This window comes from Pistacia vera, unplaced genomic scaffold (genome assembly GCF_008641045.1).
Source record: "Pistacia vera cultivar Batoury unplaced genomic scaffold, PisVer_v2 Contig212, whole genome shotgun sequence".
Taxonomy (NCBI): Eukaryota; Viridiplantae; Streptophyta; class Magnoliopsida; order Sapindales; family Anacardiaceae; genus Pistacia; species Pistacia vera.
Window position 1 is genome coordinate 1,884,648 of NW_022196016.1, and position 14,995 is coordinate 1,899,642.

General features: G+C 37.2%; 1 protein-coding gene and 1 pseudogene across 1 annotated transcript; one reads left to right on the forward strand and one right to left on the reverse strand.

Moving 5' to 3' along the window:
- Positions 1–4,763: 4,763 nt before the first annotated feature.
- Positions 4,764–6,598, forward strand: LOC116129539 (annotated as a pseudogene).
- Positions 6,599–8,734: 2,136 nt separating this feature from the next.
- On the reverse strand, positions 8,735–9,214 carry LOC116129540 (probable glutathione S-transferase). Its single transcript, XM_031415261.1, has 2 exons — positions 9,179–9,214; positions 8,735–9,067 (listed from the first exon to the last, which is right to left on the reverse strand). The coding sequence occupies exons 1-2, from the start codon at positions 9,212–9,214 to the stop codon at positions 8,735–8,737; spliced, it is 369 nt and encodes a 122-aa protein (XP_031271121.1).
- Between the last annotated feature and the right edge of the window lie 5,781 nt (positions 9,215–14,995).

Below are 14,995 nucleotides of genomic sequence, written 5' to 3' on the forward strand. Positions count from 1 at the left end.
TCTGATTAGATCCTCGATGGCGTCTTTCAATGCTTGACACTCATTAGTGTTGTGCCCGATGTCTCGGTGGTACTGGTAGTATTTTTGGTGATCTCTTATGCCTGGTGCCCCCTTATTCTTTCTGGTGCAGGCAGTCTCTTAGCCTTGCGAGAGACTTCATAAATGTGAGCTGCATCTTGAGACAAGGGGGTGTATTCTACATGACGCGGAAAAGCCTGCCTTTCTCCATGGTTATTTGTTTTTTGCCTTTTTTGAAACCTATTTTAGTCTCTATCACTGTGACCTTGGCCCCTCCATTTTTCTGTTGGGTGATCTTGTTGATTGTCAGAGGCTTTTCTGGGTGAGAACCTGGCTAAGCCCGCCAACAAACTTTCTAGTCGCTGATGCTTGGTGGCCATTTGATTGAACTTGACCAGGCTTACATGGTCTTCGCTTTGAAGCTCTTTCCACAGCTCCGTCTACAACCTTATTCCTGCTATTAGCAAAGTCTGGATTGATTCTTCAGGTGCATTATCGACCTTTGCTTGTTTGTTCTAGAACCTTGTTAAGTATGAGATCAGAGTTTCGTCTCTTTCTTGACGAATGTTGCTCAGATAGTTGAACGGTATTGCGAATTGTCTCCTCGCTTGGAATTGTTGCAAATATAGCGAGGAGAATTGTTGCCATGAATGTATTGTGTTCGCCTTAAGCCTTATGTACCACCTCTTGGCATCCCCTACTAAAGTGACCGCGGAACAATGACACTTTGCCAAGTTGGAGACCTAATGCAACTCCATCAGTTCGTTGAAAAAGTCTAGGTGATCTCTAAGATCCTATTTTCCATCGAACTTATTCTTTAGTGCCCTGAATCCTTAGGGAAGCGGGGCTTGGCAAACTTGCTCCGCTAATGGAGAACTCACTATCTCTTCTGTCAAATTATTTTGACAGGCTCTTAGATCGTTGAGCATTCTCTGCACTTGATCTAAGTCCTTATTATGAGGAGTGTTCTGGCTATGAGCTCTCTTCAGCCTTACCTCGAGCAGGTGAGTCCAAAGATCAATTGCTTGTGAGCCTGCTCTATCGTGCGCACTAGTGCGCAAGGTGGAGTCATGATGGCTTGGTTGATAAGTAGTATCATTCTCGTCCATGCACTGCTCGCGATGTTGGTTAAAATCGAAATGTCGGTCATTGCTAGATTGACACGTGACTCATGTTAGAGTAGGTGCCCTAGAGCCAATCAATTATTGTAAAATTGACTATTTGTAATAATGTTTATTTATCAATTATAGGTATATTCTTCTATATCATGTAAATCATAATTGTGTGCATTGATATATGTTCCTAGGATGATGGAACAATGACAAAGGTATCAAGTGTTTCAAATCTTGATAGTGAGAACCCTATGATCATATATAGTGGACATTCTAGAAATATCCGTAGCCCCAGTATTATTCTGACCAAGGACACAAATAATACGGTAAGACTATCATAGTGTTGAACGACTCTATCGAAAGACAGTCACTGATCTCACTTGTCAAGATTGTTTGCCAACAACCTGATGCAACACATAGGTGCTTGCTGTAGGAAAGTTCACTGGATAGACCCACAAGAGGATTCCATGTGGATAGTAACCCTAGTGTCTATGGAATAAATCCTCTAACGAATGGTGGTGCATGTGAACCTTAGACTTGAGATCATCAGAGCGCCTTGTGCACCAATTGGTGTAGTTTGACACTAGCCCAATATAGTTTTATTCAAAGCTATCAATGTAATAGTGATTGGCTGCATCAAGGAGTGTATTGAGACTATCGTAGATCGACAAAAGATTCATCACTCCCAAGTACGAGAGAAGTTATCTCATTGCGTAATTCAGTAAATGGCAATGACACCAAATCTGTGGCCACAGTGAGATTGAGTTATTGCTCAATCCAATTTATTATTCCGATCATTGGTCTCGTAACCAAATACAAAGATATCGAGGATATATGAGGTTGACACTATTTCTGTAACTCAGCCTCGATGAGATAACATATGACGAAAGAATTTGATTGCACGATAACCATATTTGTTGATAGGTAGCTATTTTGATGAATCCGAATCTATCAGGTGGCCATGATGCCTTTCTTGGGGCCAATCTTGGTTTGTGTGTAGTGAGACAATTACTTGGTATTAATCATAATACTATTCATTGCCGATAAGATAAGGAACCTACGGGTCACACACTTAGAAGATAATTTAAGAATCAATCTGTGAAAGGGGTATTTTCGTCTTTTAGGACAAAAGAATATTTTGGTAATCTCACAGTGCAATTAAATTTGCTGAGGTTGTTGCTTGTATTTAATTTTAATATTAAAATTAAAATTAGTGAGATTATATTTAAATATGTGTTTGCATATATTTAAATGAATTATTATTAATTAAATGTTAATATATATTTTAATATATATTAATTGATTTCAATTATAATAATAATTATATAAAATTAAAATACCATAAAAGGGTGTTTGGTTACAAGGGTGGATTAATATGTGAATCCATGGCTATTCCCAATGGGATTAGGGTTTTAATTAAGTGACACTATATAAGTAAAACTTAATTAAAACAAATAGAGAGATTTCATTCATTCAATTGAATTAAAAGAAAAACCCTAGCCACCATCACTCTCCCTCTCATGGTTTTGGTAGATTGAATCAAAGAATCATTCTTTGATTTTTACTTGATTCTTGAAGCCTACAAATTGTTCTAGCAAAACAATTGTCAATTCTTCGGATTGTCTTCATGTGGATCAACATTCGTGTGATTCTTAATTGAATCGGAAGCGAAATCAAATCAGAGACATTTGAAGGAGCCTACAAACGTACGTAAGTTTTCTAATCCTTCAATGGATTAATATTCTTTTATACAGATTTGTTTTTAACATGAAAAATATTGTAATCAATACTCGGATCTTGGCACAAAAGTAATTGATTTTTCTAATTTATTATTGTTTTTCTACTTTGTGCGGGAGATCAATTACTTACAGCTCATCTCGGGAGCTTGTGAGATTTGAGCTTGCCTTTGGCATGGGTTAAAATTGGCATGCTGGCGTTGGTTGTGTCACCGAGTTCGGTGAGCATCCTTTTGTCGACCATGGTTTTCATTCTCCCTTATAGGCTCTTTGCCTGGTCGCCTCCCAAGGTTTTCATTCTCCCTTATAGGCTCTTTGCCTGGTCGCCTCCCAAGGTTAATTTGCTCGTGGGATTCACGCTCATGAGCGGAATGCACCCTGTGGTGTCGAGGATTACGGTCGCTCTTTGGTGCCGAAGAGCCAGATTGATTGCCGGCCGAGCCATTGTGACCCGTTGGAGTAACCTCCGTGAAGCATGGCTAATTAAGGTCCTGGTGGGCCGGTTGTTGGTTCCTAAGCTCAGCCACGTTCTGTTGCACTGCTTGTGCAACCATCGTCCTTATCATCTCTATCAACTGGCCATTCTTGGGAGTCGAAGTCCTTACCCCTTACTGATTTCTGGCATGTTGCCCTGGCGGCATTGGCGATCGACCTAGAAGAGCAGTCTGCTACACCTCATGATTGGCGATTTCCACGTTGTTGTGGTTTTTGGTAGTGGTTTTTGATCTAATATGGGCCATTTGACACTTCAGGTGATCGGGTCACTGAAATTGCTTGCCGGAAAGTTTGAAAGTAGGCAGAGGCCTTCCTTTTAGCGCCAAAATGTTGATACAAAAATTACACCAACTAGAGTGATCCGATTGAACTTGGTGGAATTGGAACCGATGTGTGCGTGATTATGGATAATCAGCAATGTAATGAATGTTATGGAAATAATGTAAAGACAAAAAAGGATTTTTAAAGTAGTTTGACAAGTTGGAACATGAGCCTACGTCCACAATTCTTCTTATTTGCTTCGAGAGCTTAGCAAAAAATATTATAATGCCTATATCAATTTGCTAACCCCTTTTCCATTGTTGGAAGAGGTTTGTATACAAGTTTTTTACAAACGAAAGAGCGAAATTAAAGGAATTACAATTAACATTGAAATGTAACTCCAATATTCTCGTGATTGAGTGCTAAAATCATGCTATCATTGATGTTGATCTGATCTCTTTCAAAATTTTTGGGATCTAAGCTTATCTGAGATTTGCTTGAACAACTGTTGAGGTTGGTCTCGACTAGCTTATACTGGGTCGAGTTATGTCTCGACGAGTTTTTGTTGGGTCAAACAAGTGTTTGAGTCGAACTGATTTTGGGTCGATCTATAACCTTGTAAAACTCTGACTTCTCCAAGCTTGATGAAAAAAACACACACAAAACTTTATGTTACTAATTAAAATTTTATATTTTATACATAACATTATTAGTTTAAAAATTACCTTAAAGACTAATTTTCAAGTTGCCGCAACATGGAAATAGAGGCAAGATCAGGAAGAACTTACACAAATATCGAGGAAATGTAACACGTCATATCGAGCGATGCCTAATCTCTATTATTCGAAGATGTTCCGTTGCCCCCAGAGGCTCGAAATCCATCTACATTCATTCGAAAGAACATTCCCTATTGCATGAAATATTCTGAGCTCAACACCACCACGTACCCCTGAAGCATCTATTATGTGTTGACAAGCTAGGACTTAATGACACTTCTGCATGCATAAAAACCAAAAATACTTCAACATAACCATTCGCCACTACCTGAAACATCTACTAATTTTTTCACCTATAAATACCACTCTCTGTAGTCATCTTCTTCACAACAATCTCTAGTTCTATTCTCTCTACCTAGCTAATCATGGGTTACTCTTCTTTGCTCTCTCTTAGTCTTGGCTTTCTTCTTCTATTTCATTGCAGTTTCGCTCAGATAGAACAGGTTGTAAATTCACAGCAACGACAACAGCAGCAACGCTTCCAGACTCAATGCCAAATCCAGAATCTCAATGCTCTTGAGCCCAAGAGGAGGATTGAATCTGAGGCTGGTGTTACCGAGTTCTGGGACCAGAATGAGTAACAACTACAATGCGCTAATGTCGCTGTGTTTCGCCACACTATCCAGAGCAGAGGCCTCTTAGTCCCTTCATACAACAATGCTCCTGAGCTAGTCTACGTTGTTCAAGGCAAATTCAATGCTTATTTTTTCTAACATTAAGATGTGATATACATCTGTAATTACATTTTGATATTATCCTAACATATGAAAATAACATTTTTGCAATGGTCAATTCAGGTAGTGGCATTCATGGAGCTGTATTCCCAGGTTGTCCTGAGACATTCCAAGAAGAATCACAGTCACAGTCACGGTCACAGCGCTCAAGATCAGAAAGGAGTCAGCAATAAGGAGAACAGCACCAAAAGGTCAGGCCTATCCAGGAGGGTGATGTCATTGCATTGCCTGCAGGAGTAGCTCACTGGATTTATAACAATGGCCAGTCCAAGCTTGTTTTGGTCGCACTTGCGGACGTTGGCAATTCCGAGAACCAGCTCGACCAGTACCTTAGGGTAACAAAAGCAACATTAATTCTATCAATTTACTTAGTATATATAGCAATATTGTCTATAATTCTGTAAATTATTCATTTTGAAGAAATTCGTCCTGGGTGGAAGCCCACAACAAGAAATTCAAGGTGGTGGTCAGAGCTGGAGCCGAAGCCGAAGCCAAAGCCAAAGCAGCAGAAGAGGGAAAAAGGGACAGCAAAGCAACAATATCTTGAGCGCCTTCGACGAGGAGATACTTGCACAATCTTTCAACATAGACACTCAGCTAGCCAGAAGACTGCAGAAAGAGAAGAGGCAGAGGGGCATTATTGTCAGAGTTCAGGAGGACCTTGAGGTACTATCACCACACAGACAAGAACAAGAACAAGAATACGAAGAAGAAAGAGAGCGAAGACAGAGAAATGGTTTAGAGGAAACCTTCTGCACAATGACGCTGAAGTACAACATCAATGACCCAACACGCCCTGATGTCTATAACCCACGTGGTGGACGCGTCTCTAGCGTCAATGCCTTAAACCTTCCCATCCTTAGATTCCTGCAACTTAGTGCTAAGAAAGGAGTACATCACAGGGTAAGAAAATAATTTAATACATATTAGACTGTCACAGTGTGCATAATTATTTTAAAATTGAATTTTCTAACTAATAAAAACGCTTATTTACTTATATACTTGCATGTTTTCAGAATGCTATCCTGGCACCTCACTGGAACGTGAATGCTCATAGCATAGTGTACATCACAAGGGGCAATGGCAGGATTCAAATTGTCTCAGAGAATGGAGAATCTGTATTCGATGAGGAAATTCGTGAGGGTCAGCTTGTGGTTGTTCCACAGAACTTTGCAGTGGTGAAGAGGGCAAGCAGCGATAGATTCGAGTGGGTATCATTCAAGACCAATGGACTCAGCCAGACCAGCCAGCTAGCTGGACGTGTCTCAGTGTTTAGAGCGCTACCATTGGATGTAATCAGGAACTCGTTTGGTATATCCAGGGAAGATGCGTGGAGATTGAAAGAGAGTAGGTCTGAGACGACAATTTTCGCTCCAGGGTCGAGCTCACAGCGAGAGAGTCAAAGCGAGAGGGAGAGACAGAGGGAGAGGGAACAGAGGGAGAGGGAGGAGAGGCAGAGACACTGAGCTAAGCCCTAAGTGTATGATTGTAAACAAAATACGTCCGTATGGACGACTATGTATGTAGAGGTTAAGAAATAAAGCCCTTAGTACGAATGGGGTTGTTGTAGGACTAGACTGCCGGAGCGCGTTCCTAAGTTTTATTGCAACAATCAAAATAAATGTTTCATCTATGATGGTTTATCTAGTCTTGCCACCAGTTTGTTTTATAATTTTTACTTTTCATTTTAGAAAATATTCTCTTCATATAAAAAATCTTTCTTAACATGATACAATGCAACAAATTTATAAGAGAGCAAAAGTTTTCCGTACAATATGCTCATTACAAGTCAATGAGACAACAAGAGGCCCCAAGTAAACAGGCTGAGAATCAAGGCGCAACATTGCAACAATAAAACGTGGCCCAAAGAAAAAGCCACACCGCTAGAAGCCCTGTCATGAAGACATAAATTGGTTGTTAATAAGCTTTACCTTCGAAAAATGTTCTATCTAATCATCCTATAACTGTAATTTTAAAAATAAATATATATGGTATAACAAATTAGATTGATATACTAAATATTGAAGCTAAAGTTGATGCTAGATTACTTATGGGACATGAACCACAGGATACGATGAAAACAGTAGATATATAGCATCCATTTATTTCAATACCAATTCAATACTTTTAGCGTAAAAATAACACTTTAAAGAAAAAATTTATTTCATTCCAAGCTTGATTTGAACATTAATTATCCTCTGGCTTTGGTAGTTTGGTTTAGAGATCTTGGCTAATTTTTCTTCTAATCTAAAGAAAATTTCAACTGCAAGACCTAGTTAGTAAATTCGCGTTTTATACGCGAATTATACGGCTAGCCGTATAATTCCCGTATAAAACGCGAACTCACGTATTTTATTAGGGCTGCCGTATAATTCGCGAATTATATACCCTATCCGTATAATTCGCGAATTATACGCGAATTTTTGCCGAATTTTTGCCGAATTTTTGCAGACAAAAAAATAATTAAATGTTAAGGCAAAACGACGTCGTTTTGGTTGGGTTTGACTAAAATTAAAGAAAATCTCCTTCCTCTTCCTCGGTTCTCTCTTCCACAGTCTTCATCTCTTCTTCAAATCTTCAACAATTCAACTCTTTTTTCTTCATCTCTTGACTCTTTGAGTCTTGATCTCTTGTTCTCTTCTCTTTTTAACTCTCTTCTCCAAGCTTTAAGTCCAAGACTTCAACTCTTCAAGCCTCAAGCTACACACTTCTTCTCTTCTCTTTTTAACTCTCTTTGAATCTTGTATGTTGGTGATTTGTTTGTGTTTGTGCTGGTGTGTGAGTAGTAGTAATAGGGACTGGTGGATTGATGGATTTGTTATGTTGGTGGATTGATAGATTTGTTTAAAAAATGTTTGATAAAATGATTATGAGAGTTATATTTGGTATCTGTTTTAACATAATATTTCATTTAGTTCTGTTGTTTTGTGTTGTATGGGTCAAAATGAAAAGACTAAAGATCATCTATGAAAGCAAAAGGTAAAGGCAAAACTGCAAAAGAAAAGCATGAATTCATAAAAATAATATTGTCGGGCTTGGATTTGGAATTGGCAGATACTTAAAGAAGAAGAAAAAAAACAACAAACCATCAGCTTGCAACCAACGCCAACTGCAAATTGTAAACCCATGTGCACTCTATCATGTTTTTAGATTTCATAAAACTATTATTATTTGACCTTTGAATGCACTATCCAATTAAATTCAGAACATAAAATTCAGAAAATAAAACAACTATACTAATTGGAATCCAAATTTTGTATGCGTAGCTATAAAATTACGGATAAAAATACTAGTCTTAGTTATTGTTCAAATATACTTTAAATAAAAAGAAAAATAAATTGTAGGGTCGACCACAATGGATTATTTAAATTGGGATGTTTTGAAAAGTGCTAAAACCAAGATTATTATTGCCGTATTTTTCAAAACGTATTATTGACAATGTGTTGTATTAAACCCGTATATATCCGAATCGTATTTTTTCCGTATCCGAATTTTATGACCGAATTTTTACAAACGTATTTTTCACCATTTGCCGTATTATACCCGTAAAATTCCCGTACCGTTTTTTTGCCGTACCCGTATTTACTAACTAGGGTTGCCATTTATAATTTTGCTGCTTCTGTTAGTGAGTTGCCTAGTCCTATTTCCACACACTCGTCTTTCGGTGGTAACTTGTCTTTAATCGCTGGGTGGCTGAGAAACTTGCTGATCCAAGATGTAATGGCTGGAAATTTCTCTTCCTCCATGAGTTGCATAGACCCAACTTTTTCCCAAACGGGTAGCCAGTAAGCGATCCACCCAAATGCAAGATCCAAATACCCAATCCCCTCTCCTTCAAAGTACTTCTTTTCTTTGAGCTCTCCCTCGATCTTTTCCAAGGCTTCTATTGATTCTTCAATTGCCTTCGCTTTTTCCTCTCCTTTCGACCACATTGCCTTCCATGAAGCTTTCAATTCTCAAAAGCTACACCAACGCATGAAGTACAACAAAATAGTGAGCAAAAAGGCAATAAAACAGAGTGAAAACAGAGGAACAGGAATATTTACCTTTTCATCTCCATATTTGGCCCAGAAACGTGCCATGGCTTTTTGATGAGGATCTCTACGCAGCAGTGGATTTTGTTCCCAAGTCTCATCGATATACTTGAGAATAACATATGACTCCGGGGTTCCTTTTTGTCATGAACAAGCACAGTGTTGATACCAAAAAAGGCACCATCAAAGAGATCCAATTGACCATGATGGAATCGGAACGAATGTATGCCTGATTAATTAAAATTAGCAAAGAGTGTAATGTAAATGACAAAATAATGAAAATAACACAAAAAAGTTTTTAAAGTGGTTTGGAGAGTTGCTTCTCAAACCTACATCCACTGTGTTTATTGCTTTGCCTTTTACTGAATAATAATTGTTAACCCCTTCTACATCATTCTTTGGGGGTATTTATACATGAATTTCAAAATGGAAAATGAGTTAAATCTGGGATAGCAATCACACTTGATGTATATCCCATGATTTCTGCGATTGTGCGTCAAAGTCGAGCTAAAAGGATATTGGCAATATCCTCTTTGAAATATCAAGAGATATGGACTTATCCTTTGAGCCGTCGGATAGCTGTTAAGTAGGTTGCAACGAACTTTGCTTTGGTCGAGCTTTATCTTCTTGCGACCTTAAGATCGCAGCGAGCTCTATATGTCAGTGAGCTTCATGTTTCACGAGCTATTGACATTTCCGAGCTTACAGCAAAATTCACACACAACATATGCGCCCCAGTGTCGGAGGTCGTGTCGAGCTTCGAAAACTGAATCCTTGAGGTTTGTTGTTTGCACTCGAATCCTTTACTGACCTAACTCATGCAAACATGATTTGTTAGAATTTTGACGAGTTGTAATATGCAACCTCGGCTCACGGTGACGTGCTTAAAACTCTGAAGCTTTTCATTCAACGGTTCCAAAGTTGCAAAATAATAGGGCATTAAGGTAATCTTTCAAGCTGGCTTGTTATGCATAAAATGCTGTCGTACATGGTAGTTAATTTTTGTTGCACGTTTTACAACGATAGTTGGCCATGTGCGTAATTGAAGCGACGTGCAGCTACGATTATGATTACTGGGAATGGCGATTATGCGCCCTTCACGGATCGTTACCACATGTCCCGATTGAGTGGATCAGATTGCTCGACGATGGAGGGCTGAGATTCATCATCAAGTGAACGGCCAGATCACTTCCAGCCTAATTTTTGACACTATCAAACGGGCTCTGCAACCTAATTTTTCAAAAAATTTAACTCTTGACTTTTCAGCTTCTCTATTGCTTTCTCTCTCTCTCTCTCTCTCTCTCTCTCTCTCTCGACCAACATTCTCTTTAGTTCTTCTACTGCAATTTTCCAACGAAAATCATCATTTTCCATTTGCAAGTAAGTACTCTAACCTTGCTTTTCCGATTTCCTTTGTTTTAAGTGTTTCATTTTGTTGCTAGGAGGGTATCTGTGGTTACCTTGATCTAAACTCATTGAGTTAGGTTTTAGAAACACTAGATGAGTGACGGCTAGAATCCTCCGCTAGGATTCTGGGTTGGTTTCTAGAAGTCGTCGTAGGGTGTTCGCTTGCGAGCTTTCCAGATACCTGAACTAAATGTAAGTGTGGATATGTCGCTTATTGTCGACATAGGTAGTAACACTTGTTTCTTTTTGTTTCAGGTATCTGGAGTTAAGCTACTAGAAATGTCATCCAGTGACCAAAGTATAGAGAAATGTTTCGCAGAAGGCTACTTGGCAATTTTAACAGAGTCCGAGGAAAGAGTTATGTAAGAACTCATAATTGAGGTCTCATGGAGTACAAGTGAGGAACCTATTGAATTGAAACCCCTACGAACATTTAGGCCTAGGAAATGCAGGTTTACGGATCAGATTTACGCAGTGGAATACAAAAATATTTTGATCCATAAACCTTTGAACCCTAGGATCCTTATACTCGTTTTACGTTGTTTGCATATGAAATAAGCATTAAACAATAATTTCATATTTCATACCAGTGTTTGGAGGCTCCTTCAATGAATTTGGATTGCGCACTATTTAAAGTGCAATTAAAATCAAAACTAAATAATTCACTCACATCCTTGATCCATTTACGTCAATGCCATGAATTTGTTTGAAACCATTGGCAACTAGTCGTGCCTTGTAGGTATGCACGTTGCCATCCATGTCAGTCTTCTTCTTGAAGACCCATTTACACTCTATGGGTTTTATCCCTTCAAGTGGATCCACTAGAGGCCATATTTGGTTTTGGTACATGGAGTCCATTTTAAATTTTATGGCTTCAAGCCATTTAACGGAATTTGGATCCAATATAGCGTCATTATAGGTTCTGGGTTCCTTGTTTTGGTAGACTAGTTGTTGCCATGTTGAGTCACGAGAAGCCATATCTCTCGGGCTCATGACGTACTCTTCTAGACCTATGTAGCTCCTATGCTACTTGAGATGGTTCACTTTGATCCACAGATTGTGGAGTAACCTCCTCATGATGTTCAACCATTTCTTGTGGCACATCATCCCATCCTTTGTTTAATGTATCTTGTGGTACTAGAACTTCATCGAGTTTTACTTTTCTCCCGCTAGTACCTCTTAGAAGAAATTCCTACTCTAAGAAGACACCAGTATGAGCAACAAAAATTTTGTGCTCTTTTGGGTGGTAAAAATTGTATCATTTGGTCTCCTTAACCCCACAAATATACATTTATTAGATTTCGGGCCCATCTTGTTCGAAGTCAATTTTTCAACATAAGCTTCACAACCCCAAATCTTCATATAAGACAAGTTGGGCTTTCTCCCACTCCATAGTTCGTATGAAGTCTTATCCACAGACTTTGACAGCACACGGTTCAGTATGTGAGTCGGTGTCTCTAAGCGTAACCTGTAATACCCACATTCAAAAATATGGTAGGGATTATTTTATAGTCATAGTGAATATAGTTAACTATTTTTATAGAGGAATTCCATAAAAGTTTCAATAGGGGCAAAATGGTCATTTCACACAGAATCACGTGTTCAAGTGAAAAGTGAGTATGATAAATATAATGTATTAAGTATGCTAGCCATGAGAATAGAGTGGTAGAAAGATTATAGAAAATACACGTGGTGTGATGCCGAGATAAATACGTGTTTGTAAAGTAATAGAAAGAAATTAAAGAACAAGGGTAAAATGGTCTTTTTACTCACAACTAGATGAAAGAGTGGGGAGTAAAAATGACCAAGAACATGTGTTAAATCATTTGAAAGTGAGGGTATATCGGTAAATACACGTAGGGCATAATTGGAATCATAAAAGTACAAGGGCAAAATGGGAATATACATATATATATATATATAAGGTTTCAATAAACTAAACACTAGCATTCCCATCCCTGGTACACGCCACCCCTCATCCAATTTCTCTCAAACTTCTTCACCGAATTTCAAAGAGAATTCATAGGATTTGGCTTAAATTTTTGTAGATTTTCAATCCTAAAGCATCCAAAGGTAAGATTCTAGTACAAAGGTGTGTGATTAAACTTTAAAGTTTTAAATTCTTATGGTTTTATATGATTTAGGTCAAGAGGAAGAGAATTTTAGCAAAGCGAGGTTATATAATTAGTGTTGCACAAATTCAAGGTAAGTAAATCCAATTTTAGTTTTGATTTAAGCAATAATTGTGTAGATTGATTCTTGTATGTTTGTAAGTGATTGTATGGTGAGAATTATTGGCTGTTTTAATGTTGAATGATGTGTAAAATTCCAGCCATGAGAAGTAGTTCATATGTATGTGGTGATTTGGTAGAATTATGGATGAAATATGGAAGAATTGTTGATGAAATTTTGAAGTGTTGAATCCGGCCAGATTTGAAGTTAAATTTAGTGAGTTTTTGCTCCAATTTTGGTGGACTTGGAGAGACGTGGAAGTGTGGCCAACTAAGTATTTGCATGTGCATGTGAATTGTTTGATGAAAATTCAAAGAGAAATGCATGCATGAGTTTGTTAAATCTTATTGAAGAAATTGTTAGAGAAAGAAAAGAATTGGAGTTGAAAGGTTATGTTAGGCTTAACCAAGTGTAAATTTTAGTATTCAAGAGTGCATTTTGTTATGCCAAAAATTTAGAATATCACTTGGTCATGTTAGTTCAATGAGATAAATGGCTTTTAGTGCATGGTTCAAGTTACTTGAACCCTTAGTATTTCTTCAATAGCATATTTTATTTAGTTATTGAATTAGAAATTGTGAAACTTATGACTTTGGGAAAGTGTTAGAAGGGATTTACATGTTAAATTGTTACTTTGATATGACATTGTTGATAGTAGAGAATGGTAGATTATGTCATGACATATCAATATGCCATAATAAATTCTCAAGTTTGTGTACTTGAATTTAGAAAGATCATCCAAATAATGGCTTGGCCAAATAAGTATATTGTTGTTTCTTGTTTTGAGATTAATTACAAACAATATGTAATAAGTGATTTTATTGTATAAAGAATAGAAAAGCTTTCCCAAGTATAAATATCAAAGAAACGTCAAAGAAATAGAAGTTTAGTTTATGTATTAAATACATGACCATTTTAGAAATTGATTGGTATGAGTATAGTTTTCATGTCTTATTATATATTACAAGCCATAGAATTTGCTAGAAGATCTTGAGAATATTTTTGTATTGGCCAAAAGTTTAGTTAAGAATGTTAGAAAGAAATTAGAATTTAGCCAAAGTATATATGTTGTGCCATATGTTAGACTGACTTTTCAATGATTAATATGGCAACAAAGATTAATGTATAGAATGTAGCCAAAAGAAAAGAAGAAAGAAGGGCAGGTATAACAATTGAAGTTGATGATCATGTAAGAAAATGCAAATTTATGGCATTAAGATTTGTATTTAGAAAGTTGTACAAGACATGTTTGTTACATTAGAAAAATATTAGAGAGTTGTTTAATGACATGGTTAGGTGATATATAAGTTTGGGAAAATCTAGTTGCATAATTGGGCAAGTTAGTAGACTTAATACCTAAGTTGTGGCATAACTTTTTATAGAAGAAATTAGATTGCCCAAAATGTAGAATTCATTCCCTAGTTGAATTGTGCCATTTTAATATCTCACTAATAGAATTATAGAAGAGTAGAATTTGTGAGAGATAATGTACTTGTGTACGTGTACATTTTACATAGTGTTATAGAATTAAAGAATTATGTAGAAATTATAGAATCGCGTACGTACACACGATGTATAGAATTCAAAAATAAAGAATAAAATAAAAAATATTTAAGTTAAGCGTGTTACTAGAATAAAACTTTGGGCTTTCCAGAAAAGTATAGAAAAAAAAGCCTTAGAATTAATAGAATACATGCCAAAGTTAGACACGTATTTTGGGATCATGCATAGACAGCATATAAATGCATGACATAGCATAGCATATATTTCAGAAATTTTAAAATTATTGGAAAATGTCTAGCTAGTTATTTTGTAGATTTATAGAGCATGTTTTCAGAGGGCTGTTACGATGGGGAACCTGTGAGCATTCGCTGCGTTAGCTAGTGGCGACAGAGATGCAGAAGTTTCTCACATGCACGCTACCATCAATGAGCGGCCTCAGAATAGAAAACAGAATTGTACAGTCCGCTAAAAGTGCATATGGATGAGGACTATACCCAGAAAGAATTTTAGAATATGCTCACACGGCCAAGGTTCCAAATCCATGCCTCAGCCTAGTTCGATCGGCAAATTAGAACAGAATACAGAAAAAAATTCAGAAAAAGAAATAGAAAATAGAAATAATTTCAAAAAAGAAAAAAAGAAAATAGAATAAGAAATAGAAAACTAAAAGAATTCGAGAAAGAAAGA

Bases quoted from the DNA above. Each gene is read 5' to 3' on its own strand.
- LOC116129540 (XM_031415261.1), bottom strand. From the start codon at position 9,214: ATGGCACGTTTCTGGGCCAAATATGGAGATGAAAAG. The intron at 9,068-9,178 runs GTAAATATTCCT...GCTTCATGGAAG, and splicing joins CCAAATATGGAGATGAAAAG to GCAATGTGGTCGAAAGGAGA.